At 42.1% G+C, this 24,847-nt stretch overlaps 1 protein-coding gene across 4 annotated transcripts; it reads right to left on the bottom strand.

Annotated features, from left to right (window-relative positions):
* RUBCNL (rubicon like autophagy enhancer) lies at positions 1–21,989 on the bottom strand. Of its 4 annotated transcripts, none has more exons than XM_068674903.1 (16): positions 21,847–21,989; positions 20,138–20,236; positions 17,804–17,912; positions 15,214–15,891; positions 11,439–11,524; positions 8,612–8,819; positions 7,702–7,806; positions 6,405–6,447; positions 5,887–6,019; positions 5,360–5,505; positions 4,787–4,851; positions 3,465–3,703; positions 2,665–2,726; positions 1,213–1,366; positions 1,002–1,092; positions 1–492 (listed from the first exon to the last, which is right to left on the bottom strand). In XM_068674903.1, exons 2-16 carry the CDS (start codon positions 20,195–20,197, stop codon positions 380–382), a joined length of 2,292 nt encoding a protein of 763 aa, XP_068531004.1. In that variant the 5' UTR covers positions 20,198–20,236; positions 21,847–21,989; the 3' UTR covers positions 1–379. The 4 variants fall into 4 exon arrangements, with proteins under 4 accessions (XP_068531004.1, XP_068531014.1, XP_068530990.1 ...); XM_068674913.1 differs by lacking the exon at positions 21,847–21,989 and adding an exon at positions 20,746–20,774; XM_068674889.1 differs by lacking the exon at positions 21,847–21,989 and adding an exon at positions 20,386–20,540.
* Positions 21,990–24,847: the final 2,858 nt, after the last annotated feature.

The following is a 24,847-nucleotide window of genomic DNA, read 5'->3' as shown; positions in this document are numbered from 1 at the left end:
TAAGGATTTCCATCACTTGTTTACTATCTTTACATTATTTGCATAATTACAGAGAAGAATCACTGTTATATGGAAAAATATAATATTAAAAATCTTACATACAAAGACGAAACATAGCAACAAAAATGCTGCTCACTGAATTAACACCCTGTCTTTCGGTCACCAGTTAAGATGAAACTCCTTTAGGGAGAGTTTTCAAGGATGATATTAAAAGCCTTTTCTCTTCCCCCCCTCCTTTTTCTTTCTTCTTCCCCTAAAGGAGACGTGCATTAAGAATAGTAATGTCTAAAACAACATTATTTAATCCTTAGTCAAGCACCTGAAGATTTGTCTTCGAGCATTGTCTGACATGGGCAATCATCATCAGAGGAATCCAGTTTCACAGAGGCACCGCTGATGGAGTTTCTGAAAGCGTCCTCCGAGCTGCAATCCGCAGGCACTTGGGGCAGCCTCCAGACTTGAAACATGCTTTGTGAAAGCATGCTTTGCACTCTGTTTATAAACACAAGCAGTTTAACATTCAGAAAAAAAAAAAAATATCAATAGCTATGTTCCTTTAAGAATTTCCTACCTCGTTCACCCAAGTATAAAAGTAAACAGAACAAGTATAAGACCAGGACAACAATAACCACTGTAACAACTATGACTAACCATTTTGGTAAGATTCCCAGGATTTACAGTGAATGTAATAATTCTTCTGGTATAGCAACAGTATTATAGCACTCTCCCAGGCTCTCTTTCATGCACAGACCCCAAAAAATCAGCCTCCCCCTGCAAACATAACTACAGATAGAACAAGTTCATATTTTTGACCTCTAAACGGATTGGTGTAACACAGGCACCACAGGCTGGCTGTCAAACACACATGCTATCCATTGTTTTCAAATAAACATGCTTTCAGCAAAGCAAGCTCTCAGTGTTTTCCTAAAATAGAAGTAGGAACTGTTTTACACACCAACACCCCTCAGGGAAGGAGGAAAAAAATCTGGTCTGGAACATACCTGTGCACCTTTTGCATTTGGCAATCTGAAATGCAAAGAGCAGATCGGCACTCTGACAGAATTCACAGATAAACCCCTTGGCTTGACAGAGCTATGAGAACAAAAAGAAAGTTGTTTACTTTTTAAGTTGAATCTAAGAAAATAGTATTTGCAAATGTCAGCAGGGATGCTGCTCACACTGAGGACACTAAGAGCCCTGACTGTTCCTTACCTCACAGCCATCCACGTGAGAGATGGAGGTCTTCAGAATATCTTTAAGAAGGGGCAGTAGCTGCCCTCGTTTGATCTTCACCAGGTCATCCAATGAGAAGAGATGCAGCTCCTCTGTCAGATGGCTGGGGACCTGTTCAAATTCCTTCAGTACACTGCAAAGGAAAAAAAAAAAAGAAAATCCAAATCAAGTTACAAAAGATGTCTTTCAAGCTTATTTAAAATAAGCCTCTTTCACTTCTCCAGTCACCCCGGGATCACACAAAGCAGATTCATACTAAATACTACCTCCCCTCCCAGTCTTAGTTCATGTTAACAAAAAAATGCAGGGTTTGGGATTTAGAATAAAATGTCTACTCCAAATGTGCATTCCTCAGGCACTGAAGTTGGCATGTGAAGATATCCCAGCAATTCTCAAATAATGGGTAAAAGGCTCTGTTCTACCTCAGCATGTAAAATCCCATACTATATCTAACGCCAAAAAAAAAAATAGATTATTTACTTTTTTTGCCAGGAGATCTTTGTTTTTGTAGTGCACAGATCACTATGAAGTGAAACTATACTTCTGCTAAGCATGTGAACACTGAAAACACGGGTGTTGCTTTTAAAGCTTCTCACATATGCCCAATGTAGAAGCTACAAAGGATCCAAATGCTTATTTTCTATGATGGAATCACAGGGGGTTGTGCTGAAGAGAAACATTAAAATATCTATTTAATTTTGTTGGACAACAATTACATGAAGCTTTTCTTGAAGACATTCTGTTGAAGAGATAAGAGAACCTACTTTAAAAGCTTCCTTTGCTCATGAGCGTTTTAAAAAAGTGTCAGCAATTCTGTGGTGAAGGTTTCATCACTCACATGTCTAACCGCTGTTTATGCCCATAGTCTGGGGATGTGTATGCCAAAAACCTTTAACTTGCAGCAAAAAGAAGGTCAGCTTTTTACCTTCTCATGTTCTGGTATTTATCATGTTAGGTTACTACTTTCATTTTAGTACGTGTATACAATAACTGAACTGAGCATATGCCAGATTTCTGGAAGAAATCTTTAAACTCCAAGGATCTCCTTTTTATGTGTGTTTGTTTTTTTACTAAGACAAATTGTCCCAGAGATGTAGATAAATATCTTAATATAAATAAATATCTCTGGCCTTTCAAGAGCAGGTGACAACCTGAGAGGGACAAAGAAAGGAAATATACACCTAGCAAGAATCATTCAAACTTAAACAAACACTTGTCTAATGATGTTAAGAGAAACAAAAAGCTACCACATAAAAGCTGTTCTTTACTCAACATTCACAGTGCAACAGAAGGAAGTTCTGTTACCAGAATCTTCTCTGATGATCAAAAAAGCTCACTGAAAATTGCATTCAGATGTTTCTAGAGAAGGCTCTGTAAGTACCTTATGTACGTTTTAATAAGCTATTTTTTATGCATGATCATGGCCCATACCTTTCACCAAACCTGCAGGTTTTCACAAGCTTTTTTAAATGAAAAAGCTGTTCCTGTGCCTCCTAAAAGATGAAGGAGAAACAAACCAGTAAGTTTTGCTTACATATTTGTGAGAAAATAAAAACACAAAACCACTACTTGAGTCAGCAATCCTTGTCAGTATATCAGTCACAATCTAAAAATAAGAACTTCACACCAAATTAAGCAAATGGATTTTCTAATGTGTGACAGGTCAAGGAGTGCAAATGCTACTTTTATTTGATGATTTGCTGACAAGGGAAGCAATTCCAATGGTACAAAGTGCTCCATGTTGTCACACCAAGGTGCCAGATCCAAACACGTGTAACAACAAGTAACAGTCTCCTCAGACAAGCAGGCAGCTTGTAATTGTCTGCGCAGCACCCTTCCTCAATCCTCAGATGAGTCAAGGGTGTTATTCCTAATGGCCCACAACACTAAGGAGTCATTCAAAACTTCTGGAGCTTTCCAACAGCCAACTGCCAAGCAGAAGTAAATATTTACTGTAGGAGCCCAGCTCCACACTGAACTGAAACTGGAAACACCTCCCAGGCGTGGGAGGAAATGAGACCTCTGGCATAGGTTGGAGACTTCTCCCTGCTTCATCTGTGAGGAGAGAGGAAGTCCCAGAAGTGTTGATGAGACAAATCTAACTGCAGAGAAGACAACTCTGCCTCCTTCCCCCCTTACACAGCAAAGGACAACCTGTCCCAAAGAGCTCTTCTCCAAAAGCCACAGAGCCACAAATATAAAAACAAACAAAAAATGACAGCCACACTTACCCTCACCCTGTCCATTTCCTTCGTTTTGGTATAGAGGGCTTTGTTGATAGTCAACACGTTGAAAATTGGTTGCTGCCATATGCTGTCTAGGAGGTGTTTGGAGAAGTTGCACACGTAGTATTTTTTGAAGTCCCACTTCATCAGTATTCGGGCAGGAATTGAAGACTGAGCGTAGCTGTGGCAACAGTCACAGAAGTATTTCCCCAGGTAGTCACAGTAGCGGAGTCTCCTGATATATTCTGCAGGTACACAGATGGCAGTGACACTGTGAATGTTTGTGGGACACACCTCCTGTCTAAATAACCTGTATCTACTGGAGTGAGTGGCAAGATTTTTCTATTTTTGATTTTTTATTTGAGGTGTGGGGTTGTTATTGTGGTAAACACATCCATAAGGTTTGTATTTTCCATTAGAAGAGAAACTTTTCTTCATTTCTGTATCTATCAGACTGATATATATCCATCAGACTGATTATATCCATCACCACGAGGTCTTAGAGAAACCATCGTTACTTTACCCAAACACACAAACCAAACCAAACACACAAACCAGCAGCAAATACTGCTGTCAAAGGAAAGACAAGCTGATCTCGGTGTTACATTTGTATGCTATTTTTTTTTCCATATAAAGACATTTTTGATTTTTTTTTCACCTATCTCAGCATCTCAGGCTTGCTCAAGCCCATGCGCCATCACTGTTGATACTTTACAGGCCATTACAGATGCTGTTCTTTGTCAGCAGGCCCTTTCAAGTGGTCTCAAAAGCTATTTCAAAGATTTCTTAGGTAAGGTCTGGTTACCAGACATGAAAATCACCATGCTTTCAAGCAGTTCTTGCAGAGTATCACAAATACTCTTCAGACAAGCAGGATTTTGTGATCAAGATTTGAAGGAAAATAATTGTTAAAATAAACCCAAAAGAACAAAACCACACATTCCATCAGCTTGCTTTTAGAGACTTTTGGAAATGAGTAAGTTGGCAGAGAGATAGAATTACTGAAAGAAACTGTTGGAAAATGTAAAAAAAAATAGCATTTTCCAGCCCAGAGGCTTAATTTTTATAAGCTTTTCTTGTTTTGTTGTTGACTGTTACTAATTTTAACTGTGAGAAGGACGTCTATCAACTGCTGTATTCTATCTACAGTGAGAAATTTCAGGCAGTGGTAATTGGCTACACTGCCCATTTTATTGCAGGCACATCCAACGGTAAGATTTTCCTACTAGCTCAGACAGATTTCACAATTGTGGAATGTCTACGTTGATGAAAATCACAGCTGATTACCAGTTATGGATAGTTTTTTTTTTTCTTTTGATAATACTTACTGCTTTCTACTGGGGTTCCACAACCAACGCACGTAAAGTTTTGGGCAGCTATCACTGCATCTCTCCTGCAGACAGAGACAAATCGTTACGTTTCACTTAACAAAATGCAGTTTTATTGCAATTTTCCCCAATTTTGTGCATTTAATATGGTTTAATGCAGAGTGAGACTAGCAGTTTCCCCAAACACTACCTTTCTTCCTCCTTTCTGAAAACCACCCTTGAAATGTGAGCACGGAAGAAGCAAGGAAAGCCTTAAAAATATACTCCAGTTAATCTCACAAAACGGAATTCTTCAGATTCCATTAAGCACTGCCACTGTAGCACCAAACAATATGTGTATTATCACATGTAAAAGTGCGTGCACCATGTTAATCAGGACGTGCCAGCAGAGGGGAAAAAGATGCCATCTGCTTTCTAGCAAAGCTGATGACAGACACAGCAGAAGGCTGTGCCATGCAATAACAGGCCTAATCCTAGCTTTTATTAAATCACCCAGGCTCCTTCCATCAGCTTCAGCAGGTGTTACACAGCTCCCCATGCTTTACTGGCAGTGCTCAGTTCCACCAGACTTACTTGACTGAAGGGTGAATGTTAAATATAATCTGAGATCTTGGTGGGGTCCAGCCTGAAGATCCTCTTAATTTGGATATCATCTTTATTTCTTCAGCCAGACTCACGCTGGACTCAAGCTCTCTCGGAATCTCTTCTTTCAGCACAGACTGTTGGGAAAAGACAAACTCATGAACAGCCAGTCAGCAGGACAAAGAATAAATGCTAGAAATTTGCTCCCTTTATACACCAGGATTTTACAGTTTGGTTTTCACCAGCACATAATCCCCACTCTGTTAAATTCCTCTGTATCAGTCCTAGGAGAAGTACACTGTTCATATCTGCACATCTCAATTGTGCTGAAAATTACTAATAAGAGAGGGTATTTTCCAAAAATTTCTCTAAAATTAACTAATAATCTGTGAGTATTTGCCTGCATTTTATTTTTTAATTGCAGCTTCCCCCTTCCCCTAACAGTGAGGCAGCTGCAGCGAGACAATGATTATCTGGAGAACAGGATAAAGAGCCTGCTGTTTTCGGCTCAGACTCACTCTCTGCTTAGATGAGCTCAGGCAACCAGACAGTTGCACTGCAGATTCTGTCTGCAACCAGTGTTTTCTGAAAGCTCTGCACAACTCCTGAGCTGTTGCTTCAGCAGAATTGCTGCCTGGTTCAAAAGATGATCTGGAAGTTAAGCAAGAAAGACAGTGAAAAATAGCAGCGTGTCATCAGCAGATCCACTGCCTCTTCTGCATCCCTGAAAAGCTTTCTCCCATCCCTTCATTCCCATTCCCTTGCTTTGATACACCCAGGCCCTAGCAGAGCCACAGCCACCACCCTCCAGCAAGACTCCAGGACCAAGGGAATGCTCTGTGAAGCCAAGTACCACAAAGACATTTGCTGTCGAGCAGCATTCCTTCCCCGTCCTTGGCGAGTACCAAATTTAGCACTCCCACACCTTTCCCCGCCCCATCCAAGAGTCACCAGAAAGCTGGCCCAGCAAAAAACCTTGCACCGCTGTACTGGGTTTACATGGCAAGGGCTATTACATTAAAATACAAAGCATTACCTTTCATCTGGGGTGACGGACAGGTTTTCAAGGTCTTCAAGTTCTGCAGTAAAGGAGAAACTTTATCGTATCATTTGAGAAACAAAGCTTCTGTTACTCAGCACAGTTTTATGTCCACCTTCTGTATTACTGTGGCTGTCAGCCTCAAATATACTCGTCTTTGCAATACCCTTGCTGAATGTGGGAAATAACCTCAGCCCTGGTTGTAAAATGGGCACAAGGAGCCCGATGCCCTCTGCAGAGCTGTGATATCTGGTGAGGAAAAGTATTTCCTAACAGCAAGGCATCAAATATCTCCATCAGCCTCCCTTCAAGAGCAGGGGAATCAATACAGAGAGATTGAGTGCTTGAATCCAGGCCCAGCCAGAAGTAACTGGACATGAACATTAACATGCATAATAACAGTGCTTACATCACTTTTTTTGGACACTGAAAAATATTTGGGGACACCAATCACAAACATGCCAAATAATGCCATAAATGAGTTTTCTTTATTATGTTAATATGGACAAAATACACAGACAAGGTGTTCACACTGGTAGCACCAGCTTTGGCCACATGTATTGTTCTGAAGACAAATGCTTCCCAATTCATCCATATCAAAATAACTCTTGATAACAAAAAATAAAGTTTTTCTGTGAGATAGCTCCCCATTCTTAGATGGGGAAAGAGGAGGTGAAAAATAAGTGGATCTCGGTAAAACTAGAAGGAAGCATTAATAAGAAAATAATCTGTTAACAAGAGAAAATAAGATGGAGGTTGAACATCACCCAGGCCATTTTTAAGTGTTTGTATTACTTTATATGTATAAATAAATAAATAAATAAATAAAACACAGAAAGCAGAGAAACTTTAGGATCCTTTGAAGAGGAGCAGAACACTGGTGACTCATAGGACAAAGACAGTCTGCTCTGGAGCAAAGGTAGAGCTGCCTAAAAACTCATCACTCTCCAATTAAGTTGGTAACGTACTGTCCTGAATTCTCCCAAAACAATGCTGCTATAGTTGTCTGAGGCTGTAGATTAAATGCAAGTTTCACACTTTGCTCACCCACATTCACAGGTTTAATCAGTAAAAAGGTTGTAGTCATTGAAGCCAGCAAAGATATTCTTTTGCAGAAAGGAAATCCTGCACCACTCTGGGGTTTCTGCATGAATTCTAATACGGAGTCATACACAGCTCTTTCCATTTTGACATGTCATTTCTCCACCTACTAAATCAGTAAGTTTTCCAAACAACGCAACAGATTCAGCTGAACAACAAAGCTGTTTCAGCAAATAAAATGTTAAAGTCTTACCTATAACTACATATTCATCCTCGGAGTCGCTGTGGCAGGGGAACCTGGCAGCCTCGTGATGTGACGGTAGATGAGCTGAGGAGCTGACAGGCAGCAGAGCACAGCCTGTCCAGAACAGAGAAGGCACCAATAAAACTATCCAGCGTCTACAGAGTAGCTGAGATTATTATGTTCATCGCTTTTTCCCCCACTTCCCAAAACTTTAGCACGCAGCCTGTATTTACAGAGCAATTTTTACACATGCACACAGAGCAAATTCTTGAGAGCCTGTCATATAGCAAGCCTCTTGGTTTCTTAGGGAGAAGTTTCTAGAAACTGAAATAAAAGGTTTTGTATTAACAGGAGTCTCTCCTGTTCTCATGTGGGAGATTTGCATCACTCAAGACTTAAATCTACTTAAAAACCCAAGTGATGACACAAGCTTTATAATGCCAGGAGCGCTTATTATCTTGCCTCAAACTACACGTGCATGAATACTCTGGGCAATTTCACTCAAATCCACTGGGTGATCGGATCTGCAGACTGCAGAAGTATGCACAGAAGAAAAGAGCCACGCTTCAAATCCTGCAAGAGGATTTAAGCAGAGAGAAGGCAGGCACATGTTATCAAGAGTGGTGCTTGCTATGGGCCACCTCAATTTTAATATTCTTGTTTTCATGAGAATGGGGAAAAAAAAAATATAATAAATAAAACACAAATGTGAATATTCAAAAGGCAGAATTTGACCCATGGGGAAAACACTGGTGGAATACGGATCCTCAGGGAACACAACTCGAAGTGTAGAGAGACTGAAACTAGGTGATAGCGCATTTGGTTCTAAGCAACGTCCAAATTCCTTAGTTATTTTCTTGCACAACAATATACAGCAACGACTGTCAGAAATGGCTGCATTATACACTAAGTAACTTGCCTTCATAACCGCTGTCTGAAGAGGCAACAGAAGAATCAGACTTCTTCCCCCCGGGGTAAGAGGATAACTCCGAATCAGTGTGATAGCTGCCGTCCGAACCGCTCATTTCATCCACACCCCAGGACTCTGCTTGTTGGCTTAGGATATTGCATTTCATCTTCTCCAGGGATGCTATAATCATATCTGCAACGAAGAAGTGCGCGTTCTCCTGGACACAAGACAGGAACACTCGTTAGTAAGCAGCATACTTTATATTCACTTAAGGGGAAATTAAATATATAGCTTTTCCCAGTACTTTTCCGATTCAAGAAGTGAAAATGTAAAGCTATTTTGCCTTTCGTTTGCACACACACCAAAAAGAAAACCACCTCAAGAGCACTTCTGAGACAATAAGCAGAAGGCAACTGCCCAGATAATTGTCTCACCCTTGATGAAAGCATACCATTTACTTTTATCTTGTCCATCTACCAGATGAAAAGAAATTTGATTACATCCCTAACTGATGAGTACGGATGCATTTTAGGGTTTGTAGGTGCGCTGCTTTTTTTAGTATCTAAGTATTAATCCACGTACCGTATTTAACAGGATTGAATTTCAAGTTACAGAATCATTGCCTGTTGTGTACAAACAGTTTTGCATGTGTGATAACCTGGATTTGGCCAGAAGTGGTAGGTTTTAAAGCAGACTGTGGCTCTTCAGATCTGGCAGGCGATACAGAAGCCAGTGAAGTGTTTTCATGTGTTAAAGAGTTCAGGCAGGGAATATGGAGTGGGATAGCTTACCGTCAACTCAAGGCTGCATAGAAAGTTTGCCCTTAAATAAAAGCTAGTCCCCTGCTTTAAATAAAAGCTTGTAATTTCAAAGCTTCACCATGGCACTTCCACACCTGAAGCTACCCTCCCTGTAGGGTTCCTTACCAGTCTGCCTGCCCGGGTCATCCATCCTCCATGAAAAAGGAACTAAGACCACCTTCAGTGCCACTGAGACTTCCAGATAAGTCTGGGGTTCCCTACCCCAATTTCACTGCTGTATCCTCTCTCCAGAGGTCCAAGAGGCTCAACCCAAAAGTGAATATGTGACGGAGGCATAGGTGCAATTGGGTGTGCGGTTAAAAACTCCTGAAACACTCAGGATACCCTCCCTCCCTCCTCTCAACTGTGCATGCCTGTGCTGTTCGAAACTAGACCTCTAAAACACCATGGCAGTATTAGGGCTAGAGGTCCTGAGTGCAGAATAATAAAAGATTTCTAATAAATGTTTTATGCTCAGAAAATTGAACCACTTGTGTCAGTATTCATGCTATCCCCTACATTCATTCTCAACGTTAGGGAGAGCCCACAAGTCCCTGTGGGTGTTTCAAGAAACTTCTATCTTTCACCTAAGACTGCGCAGCGTTGGTTAACCCCAAGTTAGTGGCAGAGCACAGCGTATCAGCACGTCCTGCTGATAAAAACAGTTATCAGAGTATCTGTTGCAAAATGATGGAACAAAATACAGGCACCCCTCCACTCAGCATGACTATCTAAGGTCTGTCACCCTAAGAAGGAGCCCAACTGGGCCGTGACACATCAACCTTCTCCTTTCTCTTCCCTCCCACTCACATCTCAGTGGAAAGTCCCCCTAGTCCATCTGGCCCACCTCCTCCCTGGTGCAGGACTACGACTCTCAGACTTGCTGACACTTCATGCACCTTAGAGGGTTTTTTTTAAATCTACTCCCTGGTCATTTGGTGTTTGAGAGCAAATTGCTTTGGTATGGTTCCTACATCACAGGTGGAGAAATGTCACCTCCTTTCTGAAGTGTCTTTTAGAAAAAGCAACATGAAAAAGCCAGCTCACAAGCCCTTTCTTTTTTTTTCTTCTCCCCTCTCTGCTTTAAATGCACCCTAGGAACAATGAGAGCTTCAAGTCAAATGCAGAACTTGCCACTCCAGTAAAACCCGTGCTGCACACAGTGATTACTTCTTGGGCCCAGGACGTGGGACCAGATGCACAGCAGCAGTCCAGCAACAAGCTCCTCTTCCAGGCACACTTCCAAAGGTTTTTTTTAGTAATAAATCCTAGTCTTTGCTATAATTATAACATTAGCCTTTCTTTCCCAACTGTTGGAAAAGATTAAGAGCCTCTTTAGCACCCAGAGATATGTGCTACAACACTATCTTGTCATCTTTAGCTCTCTTCCAATGGGCTGCCAAGCTTAAACTACTGCAGATGTTGCAGTTTTTCGTTTGAGATTCCTTTACAGCAATCTCACAGGCTCCTCATGAGCAGAAAAACACAGAAAACAGCCCCACCTGTAAAATGACTGTAAAATCATGGCTGAATCCCATTCATATGCACGTAACTGCAACAAATTGTACTGTAACTTTACTGTGACTACACTAATCTTAAAGTTTGGTCTCAAGGAATATGGGAAAACGTATTTCTTGGCCCTGCTTAAGCAGGGGGGAACAGAGTAGATGACCTGCAGAGGTTCCTACCAACCTCAACCATTCTGTAGTTCTGCGAAAAAGGTGGAGTGAAAAGAAGTGTGTAATGTTCTAGAATCTTTCTATTATTTTTAAATAATAGTTATGGACTGAGAGTAAAACCAAATGAAGAAGTAGGCATTTTAGGCAGCTTGACTCACAAGGGGAAGAAGAGGGAAAATACAGTAGTTGTAAAAATTAGGAAAAAAAGAGCTTTCTGATAACCAAGTCAAACAGAGAGTCGAGTGCCTACACAGATTTAGTAATAAATGACAGCAATTATTGAGAAATGTTTCCTGTCACTTGGTTTCACTACTATAAAAATGGAAAAATATTGCAATTTTTTTTTGTCATCCTCACCTTCTCCACATCTTCTGGAAGCACGAAGATGTCCTGCAGAGAACGATTCAAGGGTACAGCGCTTATGTTCAAAAGTGAAGCAGAACCTGTGGGTGTTAAAAGAACTTTATTAGCTATAGTAATAACCACCAATATTTGATACATCTCTTTACATGCCCAGACCAGAGATTCCCTTAGTCACTACAGCAAAGAAGGAAGAAACTTGGCCACTCTGTTTCCATCCTGTGAGGGAATCTCCCTCCTGTCTTCAAACGCAACCCATACCACGTGTTAAGACATGGAACTGGAGCAGATCCATTAACTGTAGGACTCCCTGCTTCCCAAACAGCAGTTTAGTTTTCCTGGCATTTCCTGCTACATCTGTGAAACAAAATTCATCTCTTTTCCCATTAACTTTGCACTATGCAGCGCAACACAGCTGTTTTTCTGTAGACTTACGCTGCTCTTTACATATAAATTAACGCAGTCCCAACCTTCTTTGCCAAAAAATTGAGGGTGTCAGACCATGCCCTAACGTTTCGCATCCAAATCACTCGCAACAACTGTGAAATTTGCTGAGATGTGTGATGAAGATCACACCTAATGCCTGTAGATGCAGATGCTAAGGAGATAGGAAAGGAAAAGACTTCTGATTTTTAACACCGGCTGGTGTTTAGTCGCTGCCTCTTCTTTGACCTTATACCAATCAATTTCTGTTTCACTGTGGCGATGCTTATAGAATAAAATATACCACATCTAAATGCTGCCATCACACGCCCTTTATAGCTGTTACAAATAACAGGGCGTAACCCAAGGCTCTTCCTAAAACAAAACTGCCACTGATGAATCGTTCCAAAGTCACATAAAGGGTAAAGAAACCCCCAAAAATGTGAGAATAATTTATGATTTTTTTTTTCTTCAGCCAAACAACACTGAACACCCAGGCCTAGTTTGGATTCTTTATACAGTTTTACTTAAATAAACCTCGTTACACTGCCCCTAAGCGTTGGTGAAATCAGGCTGAGAAGTCAGCGCTGTATTTTGATGTGATGAGGTGAGATGGATGTAGAAATTTGTAAAGAATTATTAACACCTGCATTTTATATACCATGGAGAAAAACGGGAGAGGCCGACGATCTGATTTTTCAAAACAAATTTTAATCACTGAAGCAAAGTCACTAGCTAATTAGGTTATTTACTTACCTACTTGATGATTCACCTTACTGGGCAAGTCGTGTGTGGGGAGTACAAGTAAGTGCTAAAGACCCTACAGCTTGGTAAAAGCCTACTTTCTCAGCAGTTAAGATAACAAACATCCTCTGAATTAAAAATAAGAAATAAGGAAATGGGAAAATTATTTTTTTCTTTAAAATGTAAGATGCAAGTGGTCGTACATATTATTTCAAAATCTAATGGGAGCTTTCTCTCTTGCTTACCTTTTGCACCTCACTTCCACCTTTATGCTAAAATAGTGTAAAGCCAAAAAAAACATTCTGATTTAGTAATTTTAACTAAAACTTGGTTCCATTTTGCATGAAAACAAAGTCCTGTTCCACAGGACATCTGGGTGCCATACAGAAAAGCAATCAAACAAACAAACAGCGTAGGGATCTCTCCAAAACCACAGAAGATTTCCAGCACGTCGTATGCTGCTAATGCTGCTGCGTAACGTAAGGGTAAAATTCAGAGTTGGGATTTCTTCTTTTTCACGAAATGAAAAGAAAGTGGTGGGAATTGATTTCAACAAGATAAAACACAGACCAAAGAGGGCCTAGGGACAGACAAAAATCTAAAAGAATGGGGATTCTCTACAGATGACATAAGGAGATTTATTTTTTTGGCTCTGAGCTTGAGTAACAACCCAGCAAGGCTTGCAGGAGCTGCTGGAGCAAGGCAAAGTCCCTTCCCCGGGCAAGGACAAGGGTTTTCCAGCTGGTATTTCAGCAGCACAGGAGCTCGGGGCATCCAGCAACGGGATGCAGCTCTGGGCCTGACGCAGAAGATTGTGGTTGCCCTTCTCTTCCTGAGCACAATGCCTGGAGGCTGGGGAAAGGCTGCTCAGGAGCTGCAGAAGGAAATGCCCTTGATGCTCACCAAGGTTGGAAGGCAGAACAAGCCCTGTGAAACGCCCGTGACACACCAGCCACAACAAAGCCCCCAGAAAACCCCAAATTCTGTCACAGACTCCTCATTAGCACTGACGGAGCCTCTTCCAAGGTTGCATGGGGCCACTGGAGAGTGGCCCTGAAAAGCATGAAAATGGGACAAGCCCTAACAGGAGTCTCACAGGATCAGCAGAAGTAACTACCTCATTAAATCCCACTGAAAAAAAATATATATTTACTCTGATTTAAGCCACAGGGACTGGCATTTTCCTACCTCTTGTGCATCCCTCACCTGTTCTCCTCCAAGAAAACGAGAATCTACCACCTTTGAAACAACAATCAAAAGGAACCCCAATCGGGAGATGCTCTTGTGTAATTCCTTCCTTCAAATTACGTTTTTTATTTCTTCTTTTTCAGTTTGCCATTTTTTTTTTCTCTGTCCTCATTGGAGAACATCAAAAAAAGGAGAAAGAAACCCAAAAAAATCTGACTTCACAACCTTCAAACCCCCCATTCTGGACCACGCATCAGTGATTCAAACAGCTCGAAACACCAAAGAAGAGTGAAGTGCAGAATTTTTTCACTTGTACTGCACAGAAATCTCAGACTGATGCAGACAGAGCCTGCCTGCACAGCATATAACTGGATCCCAGCTCCCTTGAGAATTATTTGTTAATAAAAAACAAGGGCACTGCTTCTTCAGTCACCTGGCCGCTGTGCTCCTCTGTTCACTTTGCAGAGAACCAGGAGCGTTGCTGACCCAAGAGAAGCTTGTGACACGTCCTGCTTGTGCCAGAAAATTGAGTCACACGCAACCTATTTGTTCTTACACACGCGCCCTGTGGTCCCTGATGAGTTTCCCAGACGGAGTTCCCGAAAACCTGCACGACTGGCCGAGCCCAGCTCCAACCACGGGGTGTGGTTTCCATCCTGCACGGGTCAGCAAACAACCTCCCCAGCGGAAGCCAACAACCATCACCTCCACCATCCTGCCCCAGATGACAAACTTCTTACTGGTAAAAGCTCCCACTCCTCCGGAGGGATGGGGGAATTGAGGTCTCGCCACCAGCTTCAGGCCTGAGAGCTGCTTTGAGGGAATATATGGGAAGTACCAGACTATGGAAATGGGAGTTTTGTCTTTTTTTTTCAGTGTAAAAAATGAGATCTCAGTTGCACCTATCTGGGGCTCAGCATCTAGTGAGATTAAACCATTAGATACTACTGGTAACGACCTTTATAATAATAATAAAAAGCTTCACCATGCTGCAGCAAAGGCTCCTAATATCAATGCTAGGTATTAAAAAACAGGATTCTTCTGCTGCTCCACAGCGAGCTGCAGGAACAGGAGGAAGCCCAGCTCAGCAGATACACTTCACTACAGCCTTTAGTTGGCACCTCATCCTGGGGTGTTCCAGGCTGATCAAAGCTCAGTGATTTCTCCATTTTACCAGAGGGCCCATATTAAAGAAGCATTTGTGTCAGCAGACAGCACTGCAAGCCAGAATGCCTCCTGTTTCACTGGCTCTCCTTCATTTTGAAGCTTCCTCTTTCTTCCCTCTCCCCTACTTCGAACGACAGCATTTGTACAGTCATTAGCATTCACCATAAGCAAGGTCCATTTCAGTTTCAACTACCAACGCCTCTCCTTCTCAGCACAGAAATGGTGAAACAGAAATGGAACGTAAAGTTACCTGTTCGACTGAAAGGCTCTGACTGGGGAAACACAGGAGGAGAGCTGCTGTCACTGCTGCTGACTTCTGCAGGCTCGGAAGCTGCGGGGTACTTAAATAGAGCTGCTGGCTTACTGATGGCTGAATCTGGCAGAAGCCTTGTAAAAGTCACGTCTCGTTCGGGGGAGCTTAGGGAATTTTGGCATTCTTTTACAGGATGCACGACAGCCGACGTGACGGTGCCTCCTGTTAACGTCACTTGGGTGAAGCAGTCCCGCTTCAGAGGGGATACGTCCGAAAGGGTGAAACCATTCAGGGAAGAAGTAGCAGGGTCCCTGTCAGAGTAACGTGGCTGAAAGAAAGTATCCAGCGAAGGTCTGGAGGAATCACAGTCCGTGTTGTCCCAGCACGCCCGGTGCCTCGTAAACCTGATGTCTGTTTGCGTACAGGCAGCGCTGTGATGCACGGAATCGCTGTCACTGTCCTCGTTGTTATCCCCATCGCTGCTTTCTTCCCACCTTTCCATGTCACTGTCTGTCTGTTCAGCTCCCTGCATCGTGCTCTGCTCCGAAAGCAGAGAGGGTTTCAAGCCAGATCCACTTAGAACAGAGACGAGAATGTCTTTGATGGCTTCGGCGCTATCTGGGTATGATCCAAAACTTCCAGCATGTCCAATTACAGCTGGCCTTGAGTACTCGTCTGTTCAAACAAGGAAAGGAACAGAGAGGTTAGGAGACAATAATAATAATAATAAAGTTAATTTAAATTTACAACATGAATAAAACACGTTGTTTTCAGCATGAGCAAGAAGAAAGGGAAGAACCGAATTCACGCACCACTCCGTCCTGCCTCCTCCTTCAAGAGAGATCTTGCTTGATGCAATCAGGAAGCAATTCAGTCATTGATAAGGTTAGGTAATAAACCAGCAGTAAAGTACGCTGCTTCTAGCCAAACGCAAACAATTAGTTAATACCTTAATGGGGTCGGATTGTCAGTGTGCTCAAAAACATCCTACTTCCACAAGACTGGGCGAGGTACAGCCAAGTAACTGTTACAGCCCTGCTACTGACTGTTTGCATGGTTGGGCTCTATTGCCAGGAAATAGAAAGATACATTAAATAGCAAGACACACACAGAATCAAAACAAAAATAAGAAAAGAAATGCACACTTAGTAGTAAAAGGTCATGTGCTTGCATGTTTCAGCTGGTCTGACGCCCCTGCTTATGTGGAAAGTAACCCTCAGCTCGTTATTCAGAGGAACAGCAGCATTTATGGGAACCCACAGAGAAAATCAGCTCTGCCACAGTGAGCTCATTACTATATCTCTTGGAGGAATCAAGAATGCTGCCAGCCATGGTCCTAAGAGACCTACTGTAAAACTGAGATTCAACAGAAAATGGGAAAACTGCCTTTAGTGGCAAACAGGGCAACAGAAGTGTGATGTAGGAGCATGCACTGCGATCAGTAGCTGTTCACAAATAAACTGAAGTTTTGCCTTCTACAAAAAAAGCCTCATAGGAACTGCCATCACCCAAGCAATGGACAGATTAGGCACAAAGTCTGTGTTCCTCAAGAAGAAACTATCAACCGTATCACAACAAAGCTAACAACTGTCTCCTTTGGGGAAGATAAGTCGGTTGTAAAATTCTAAGAATAGGCACAATCAAGGAGACTCATTTCCAGGGCACAGACCTATTAGTTAGGACCACAAGGAATGTTAAACACCATTGCTGAAAAAGCAGCAGGTCTTGCAGACTGCAGACTTTGCCCAGAGGTTGCTCTCCTTGGAAATACCTCATCTGACAACAAACCTCTCCGTGAGTCACTCACCTGGAAGCCAGCATGCACACAAACTGCTTGTTAGATAAGAAAGTTTACTAATGCAGGGATCCAAAACAAAACAAAAACCCAATGCGCTTTGGAAAAGCAAGTCTATAAAGAGCAGTCCCCACCAAGAGAAACTGAAAACATTAACTGTTAAGAATATCATGTGCAAGATGCACTGCAGGAGTTCCTGCAAGGGCTCCTGCAATGCTGTCCTTGTAAAGCCAGGTCGAAATTATTTCATATTTTCATATATTATCACATTTTCATTTGAAATATTTTCATATTTCAAAGCCCATCCTGACAGCCTTTCCGTTCCCTCTCATTCTATGTCAATTCCACCACACTAGCATCACGAAGCATCTCCAGCACAAACCATACAGCCATGCCGACTTAATCTGCTAAATACTTGTTCTACTTGTTGAGTTAAGAGAAAAGAGAACAAATTTTAAAAATTTAACTCAGGCTTCTGCAATGCCGAGCCTGGGGAAAAAACAAAGGGCTGTATTTTAAGCTACTACTGGGAATAGCTTGGTTCCAATTAAAAAAAAAAATCAGTTTCAGTTTTACAACTAATACTCATGTGAGTAATTATGGTAACGTGAAAGTTTAAGAAACTGTTCCTTTGAAATTGTACAGTCAACTTTGATGTTGTCCCGTCAATTAGCAGGGTTGCCTCTCTAACAAGATTACAGCTACACACCAAGATAAATAGCATTTACTATCACTACAAGCACCAGTAAAGCTCCCTAGAAGAAGGAGACATCGTAGAACAAATTGACATACCTGAGAGAACTGAAATTTGAGGTGTTGGAGCAAGACAGCTAATCCTCGCTGAGGGGTTTGAAGAAAACGCTGACTCTGTGAAAGCCACCTTTAGATTTTCGTGGTTTAACTAGGACAAGAACACACGGGCAATTTGGTTAGAAGACAGCAGTACTTTGGTAGTGATACCCTCAGTCTCACAAACATGCCATCAGGGGACACAAAAAAACACTGTGCTAAGGCCTGCTGGCACTTACCCAACCACTGCCAGTGCCTATAATTCTGGTTGTCCGACAATCTCCCAAAAATCATGCATGGTATAAAGAGCACTAGCATCTTAACTCTGTGTTTTGCATTTCACTTCAAAAGGTAAGTGACCTTCAACACCCAAGCTCATACTGTCTATAGCCCTGAGCATTTAATTACAAAATAACAAGTTCCAAAAATAAGACAAAGTCTCAAAAGAGTGATTGTTTTCTCCCACCTAGCAAGGCAATGATGTTATTTTATTTTATTTTTTTAGAAGCATGTTTTCATTTTCTTGCAAGAGAAATTACCATAACTACTCAGTCACATGTGCGCCTCCTTTATCACAAGCACTGGTTGGTTTGGTTTAAAAGGCACTCCTCATACTGAGAGTTAAATGTGTGTAAGGGATATGCAAGATAAAATGCTGAATTCAAATAACTACATATTTGTGAAAACAACAGTAATGAAGTGCGAAAGAATTCAAGGAGCTGCCAATGCGTAGCTGGAAGGAAAGGCCTGTTTGGATGCATACAAGCTACGAACTGAATATATAAATGAGGCCACAATCCACAGGCTGCCTGATCTTCCAGCAGTATTGACTGCGATCAAGTGTGGTCCCATCACCTTGGCAGCCTAATTTGATATAACATTAGGATAATGGAGCTGACGTCAGCAACTTGGTTGATCCAGAACGAAGCAAGGAGTGACACAAGCAGATAATAGTTGACCTGGCATACGGCCTGCCGGTATAAGCTGACAAAAAGTTTTGAACACGTTTGAACTGACTGAGCGGGTTCATACCAGATCAGCATTTTGCTTTGTGTGGACATGACATTTCTGATTATTTAGACCCTCTATGCCAGATTTATTTACCATATTGCCAAACCAGTGTGAGCCGAACTGGGGCAAGCAGGTTAGCACAGATCCTGACAGAGTAGGATACACCAAGATACTCCAATATAGGAGCAGGATACACCCAGGCCATCAAAGCAACAGGTCTCCTCCCTAAGCTCATAAATTCCGTCCAAGGGCTACGCATTCACCTCCTGCTGCTTCAGCATGCTGTGGATCTGCAGAATACATTACAGAAGTAAGGAAAATCGAAGGAGTTAAATGGAAAACATTGTTAAAAGGACTAGGATCGCTGTGATCCCATATAGAGAGAAAGGAGTGAAAAGGTGAGCTGCCCTCCGCCACCCCAAGCTGACCTTAATGTGGTCCTGCGAGAGAGTGAGGGGACTTGGACAGCAGATCACAGAAAGCAGAAGTTTCCAAATTGAAAACCACAAAGTATTTCCCTTTTAACTGAAGAATAACGTTTTGGAACGAGAATAACATGCTGAATTTCAAGTATTTAGTGTCTGAGTGCGTCAGGGCTTGGAAAAACGCTCTGTTAGGATCTGATCGTGCTTTCCCCACCCCTTCACTAACAGAAAGAACTGCTGTGCAGGCAGACTTTATACATATAATATTATGGATATTACTGGATAAAATAATTCTTACAGGAACTCATTTTAAGCAATTATTTTGATTTAAAAAAAAAAAAAAACAGCTCTATATCGTACGATGCTTATATGATAACTATCTGACACCAGGTTAAGTGCAAGGACCTTATCAGTAGGCACAAGTATTAAAGTGCTGAGTGTCAAGATTGTATCTTAAAAAAAAACCACCAAACCTCCCATCTCTCATATCGCATCGTAAGCAATTTGTGTTCGGAGAATTTTGATCAAAGATTTCCCTTTACTTTCAGGGCGCTGCGACTTCGACTACATCACTGATGGGGGAAAGATCTCTCAGTATTTGATTACCAAACAACAAGAAGTAATTAACGAGCACTTATAACAGACAAGAGAGGTGCATGAGGCATCCAAAAACAGGCAGGCACCCTCAATAAGAGCGCCTGACAGTTCCACATTTTTCACAGCAACCAGTTTTTCCCCTCCAACACCGGGAAGGCATTTCCAAAATCCAAGTCAGCTGAGAAAACGCGGTATTTACCGCAACCGCTAGCATCTAAAAGCCGTTTTTTGTGGAAAAAAAAAAAAAAAAAAAAAAAAAGAAAAGCTTCTCAGCTACTGACACTGAGCCAGCCCCGAGCCTTACCTTGCCGGAGTGCCTGAAGACCCTGCTGTAGCTGGCTACAGCCACTGCATGGAGAGACATGGTGGGGAAACGCTCATCTTCCTCCTGCCGCTCTCGGACCTGCAAGAAACCGGGAAAGAATTACAGACTCCGTGCAGGCTCCGCATGCATTATCCTCAAGCGATTTCGGCCCTGACTTCGCACCAGGACAGGGCTGGCGGGTCCCCCCTTGTCGTGCCGGGTCCCCCCCGGCCATGCCCGGTCCCCACCTGCAGCCCCAGTCCCGGCGCTGAGGCGGCCGTGAGGCCTCAGAGAGGGCGGGGAGGGACGCCCTGACGGGGCGGTGCTGGCCTCCTTCCCGCCCGCCTCCTTCTCAGCCTGGTCAGGCTGTTTTCTGTTGAAATAAAGAAACGAGTTAATAAATTTTGGGGTGTTTTGGGGTCGATGGTGTGGGGTGCCGCCAGGCCAGCGCTGGTGGTGCGCTGTGGGGTGAGGCTGCACCCACGCCACAGGCAGGACTGGTCTCGGCCTAATCCCCTGCAGGAGTGAGGGTTTAGGTGAAATAAACCAGGGTAATCCCTGCTGGAGGGATTGGCATTAATAAAATGGGATTGTTCCGAAAGCCTGACCTGGCTCTTCTCTTTGTCCCGCAGAGCGAACAGCCTGCACTGGCCCTGCAAGCGGTCAGCTGCAAGTCAGCCCTTGCTGCCGCAGCACTATTTAAGGGAAAGCAAATCAAAACAAAACCAACCCAATAACAAAACAAAAGCAACCCCATAAAGATAAATCAATGAGGAGTGAATGTGGTGTGCTTGCTGAATTGGGGTGGGGGACACCACAGGCGAGGCGTGTGGACACACCTCGTACAGCCAGCTGTATTGGGGCCACACGTCCTGACAGAAATTGTCCTCCCAAATCCGTTATCCCTTAGAGTTACAAAAGGGTTGAGATATCTGCCATCTCCGAGTCAGCTGTCTTAGTGGGCTCAGAACGAGCCAACTGCGGTTCCTAGTAGCCAGTTTGGGCTAAAAATAACACTGAAGGAAAGCTGAGCTGTATTTGTGGATCTAAAAAATTGCTGATTGCCCGTAAAAATGCAAAAAAATAAGAGATGTGTGCAGGAGCTTAGGAAACTGCAAAGGATGTGGAAGTAGAAAGGACACAGAGCGCAGATTGTGCCCTTCAGGAGTATCTGGAAGCAGTATGCAAAATGCAAAACAGAGCCGCAGCTGAAAATGTGAGCCTTCAGATGTGATGGAGGAGCTGCCTGCCTTTTTCTATCAGTGTGGCATAATTCAAGCACAGATGCTGACTTGGCCAGTAAATAGCGCAGTGGATTTGGGCTGTGTAAACTTAGTTTTAGCTGCTGGCCAAGCTGCAAAAGACCAAGTTGTTTGAACTTGGTCTTTGTGTTCTCTGATTCTGTGTGTTTCAAATTCCCAAGTATAAAGCAGTATTTTCGCACCATTACTTGTAAAAATAATTTATATGTTTGCAAAATCTACATACTCAGGCACAGAAGAATAGATTGTATGGCGAAAAAGGCTATAGACTTATTCCTAGTTGTGCTAGATTTCTTACTAAGGCTTCACAAAAATCACCTAGGTAATTTGTGTTTCATCCCCATAACGTTTTACAAAATCTTTACATGAAAAGCGTTACATAAATGCAAAATGCTAAATATGTCTGAAAGCAATGAAATGCAAGAAGAGTGTGAAAGACTTTCATACCTAGTTGGTGCTCTTTTTCTCCTTGATGCTCTCTTTATATATATACGTGTATTGTCAGGAACCCTTGTATTGTCTCATACTTCTTGCTTGAGATTTGATTAAAAGCCTCTCTACTTTTTGCAGATGTCATGAAGACAAATATAAGACAACTGGGCAGATGCACAATCACAGGGAAAAAGGGGAAGGAAATGCCAGCCTCTTTTTAAAGCTGGAAACTCAGCAAAAGCCAGGGTACACCAGAATGTCATCTTGTCCTAACACCAGAACAACTTGTATTGGATTATGAAGAGGGCAAATCAAGCTATATGGTATATGTATTAACCAAAATAAAGAGCTTGGACAAACCCTTCCAGGGGAATGTCAAGATAACAAAAGTAGGGGATAGGAAGCAGAGGTGGTGGATTCAGAGCTTACACAAGTGTGCTTCTGTAGAGAAATTTTCCTACTTCCTGCAGTTGAAACAGGGTCAAGGAAATAAACAGACTGTAGACTTCAGCATTAGCCAAAAAGTGGGATCTCAGCTACAGGAGGATACAGTGGAGGGAACTGAAAGCAAATATCCACAGTGCCTCTAATACTGTTTAGTTAAATAGGTTCAAGGCTTTGTTCCTGACAGGAGTTTAATACATCAAAATGTGTGAATGAAGCAGGCCTGCTTTTGAATTCTGCTGTTTGAAAAGTGTAATGTTTCTTAATTCTCAAGGAAAAAGCTACCTGCAATGGGTATAAGTTAAAAATATCTACAATATGTTTGGAAAAGGAAGTATAAAATTAATACACATGGAAACAAAATAATTACAAGGGAAGAATAACTATTCCAAGCCAAACAAATCCAGGAAATTGATGGTCAACTGACCCTCTAAAGAATTCCAGATATGCACGCAACCACGTTAAAATATAAAACATGTCTGAGGATGCTGGTACTTTGGCAGTGGATGACAGCTTGTGACAGTGTCCCCAGCTCCCCATCCAGCTGCTGGTAGGCTGGCCACATCACTCCTAGGTCAGCCTTAGTTTGCTGATGGATTTTATGGTACTGAAGCACATATTCATCAAAACAATGCACATCCTGCTCTCATCAAGTGGGTGTTTCTTTACAAATGTAGAGTAAATGCTCTTGCAGCCAAAGACCATAATTTCTGTGACTATACCATTTAATCATAGTAGTTTGACAGCTGTTTTGCAGGTGGAAGGGCAAGGTGAACTGAAGGTACCTTAGCCATTCCTGTTCAAGAACTCTGACTTTCACATTACCAATATTCTGCAATTGCCATCGAACAACTAACACACATTCATATTTTAGATGAGATTAAAACCTTCTATATGCTGCTATAGTGAGTGTAATAATTGTCATCACGAGACAGAACCAAGTTTCTGTCCACACATCTCTTTAATCAGTGGAAGTCAGAGAGCAAAGGATTAGCAGAGCTAATCTTGGAAGGAGCAGAGTTGGACTCGAGAGGTGAAAGAAAGAATAATGAAGTTATTGCATTTTCCTTTAAAAACAGCTTTCCAATAATATCCATTGCAAGGCAGATGGGAAAACTTGGCATCTTGGGGAAAAGACTAATCCTGCTGCTATGAACTGAACATCAGAAACAGTTGAAAAAACACTTCTTTTGGATGTTTTTTAATAGCAAACTGTGTACTAATACAACTGCTGAGGCAGGGAATATACTGTGTCTTCAGAGCCATTAAAATACCTTATGTACATGCATATATAATTACCTTCTGTTGGTTAACCTGTTGCATGGCTCAGGACATAGCAATTACTTAGGAGGACAGCTAAGCCCCCTAATAATTTAAAAGACATGATTTGCATAGCGATGTGTGAAGTAAAGCATCTGCGGAAGGGTGGATTGAGTAGAAAAAGGGAGAAGGGTGAATCACACAGGATCTTAAAGACACAGGAAATGGGGACATTCGAGAATTTACACCCTACTGTAGCAAGGCTTCTTTACGTGGGGTGAGAGTCAGGCTTGCACGCCGCTTGCTGATGACTGTGGTGTTTCCTGGCATGAATGTGTGACTTCACTGGGAGAACAGATATCATTAACGGCACTGTGTATCTCTGTGTCTCATTGGAATAAATACACCATGCATTTTCTCAGATGGTAAAACTGGCTTAAGAAGTTCCTGTCATTGCTGCCGCCTATCTTGTCTCATAGCTATGTGTTCCCACATCGACTCTCACAGTTTATTTCTCCTTCCAGTGCCACTGTAATTCAGGCCGTACATTAAAAGAAAATAAAGAAGTTAATACAGGTTATTATTAAATTTCATTATTTGGCAATCCACAGATCCACAAGCGATCAGACTAATAGAGCTGAGGAAGAGTGTGTATGTGAGAAGAAAAAGCAGATGGGGCAATGTAGGTTGCTTGTTAAAGCACCTTTGTCACAGAGGAAAATGGATCAAGTAACTACAGCTGTATCACTAGACTAATCACTACTAGAAATATGTGTTTTCTTTTTTGATTTTGCCCAGCACAGATGCTGAATAGCTTACTACCAGGAAAGAACTTACCCTTCGGATGAAACTTCCGTAGAAGTTCAAATGATTTCACCTGCACTAGATAATGCAGGAAGGCATCTCTGAAATAAAAATATAAAGAACTGTGTTTTGCAAATGGATAAATTTAAAAGATTAAGCAGGATTATTCACTGCATTTTTTTTTTTTTTTTTAACAGACAAGGCCAATAGACACAGCTTCTTTTCCTCCAGTCTTTGCTGGGACATTAAGGAAAATAATGTGAAGATGTGAGGTTAGTGCACCAAATTTACAGTAAGCCCTCTCCTTCATTTAAACAGAACAAAAGGAAAGGCAAAGTTATTTTTGATTCAAGTACTTAGTTCCTGACAGATAAGTGATAAGTGCTTTGCTCCCAGCATCACAAGTTTGACTTCTGATGTCTGAACCTTGTAATTGCAGAGTTGGAGAGCTGCATTATGAGGAAGTAACGCTTGGTCTGTTCTGGCGAGAAGCAGTTCTCAGGAAACA

The sequence above is a fragment of the Anas acuta genome, chromosome 1 (assembly GCF_963932015.1).
Source record: "Anas acuta chromosome 1, bAnaAcu1.1, whole genome shotgun sequence".
NCBI lineage: Eukaryota > Metazoa > Chordata > Aves > Anseriformes > Anatidae > Anas > Anas acuta.
The sequence above is the reverse complement of the archived record's forward strand: the minus strand, read 5'-3'. Positions and strand labels throughout refer to the sequence as shown.

What these genes read in the sequence shown, in the direction of transcription:
- RUBCNL (XM_068674903.1), bottom strand. Translation starts at nt 20,197, where the DNA reads ATGTCTCTCCATGCAGTGGCTGTAGCCAGCTACAGCAGGGTCTTCAGG. An exon ending in TCAAATTTCAGTTCTCTCAG is followed by an intron (nt 15,892 to 17,803) that starts GTATGTCAATTT and finishes TTGTTTGAACAG; the next exon opens with ACGAGTACTCAAGGCCAGCT. An exon ending in AGAGCCTTTCAGTCGAACAG is followed by an intron (nt 11,525 to 15,213) that starts GTAACTTTACGT and finishes TAACACCCACAG; the next exon opens with GTTCTGCTTCACTTTTGAAC.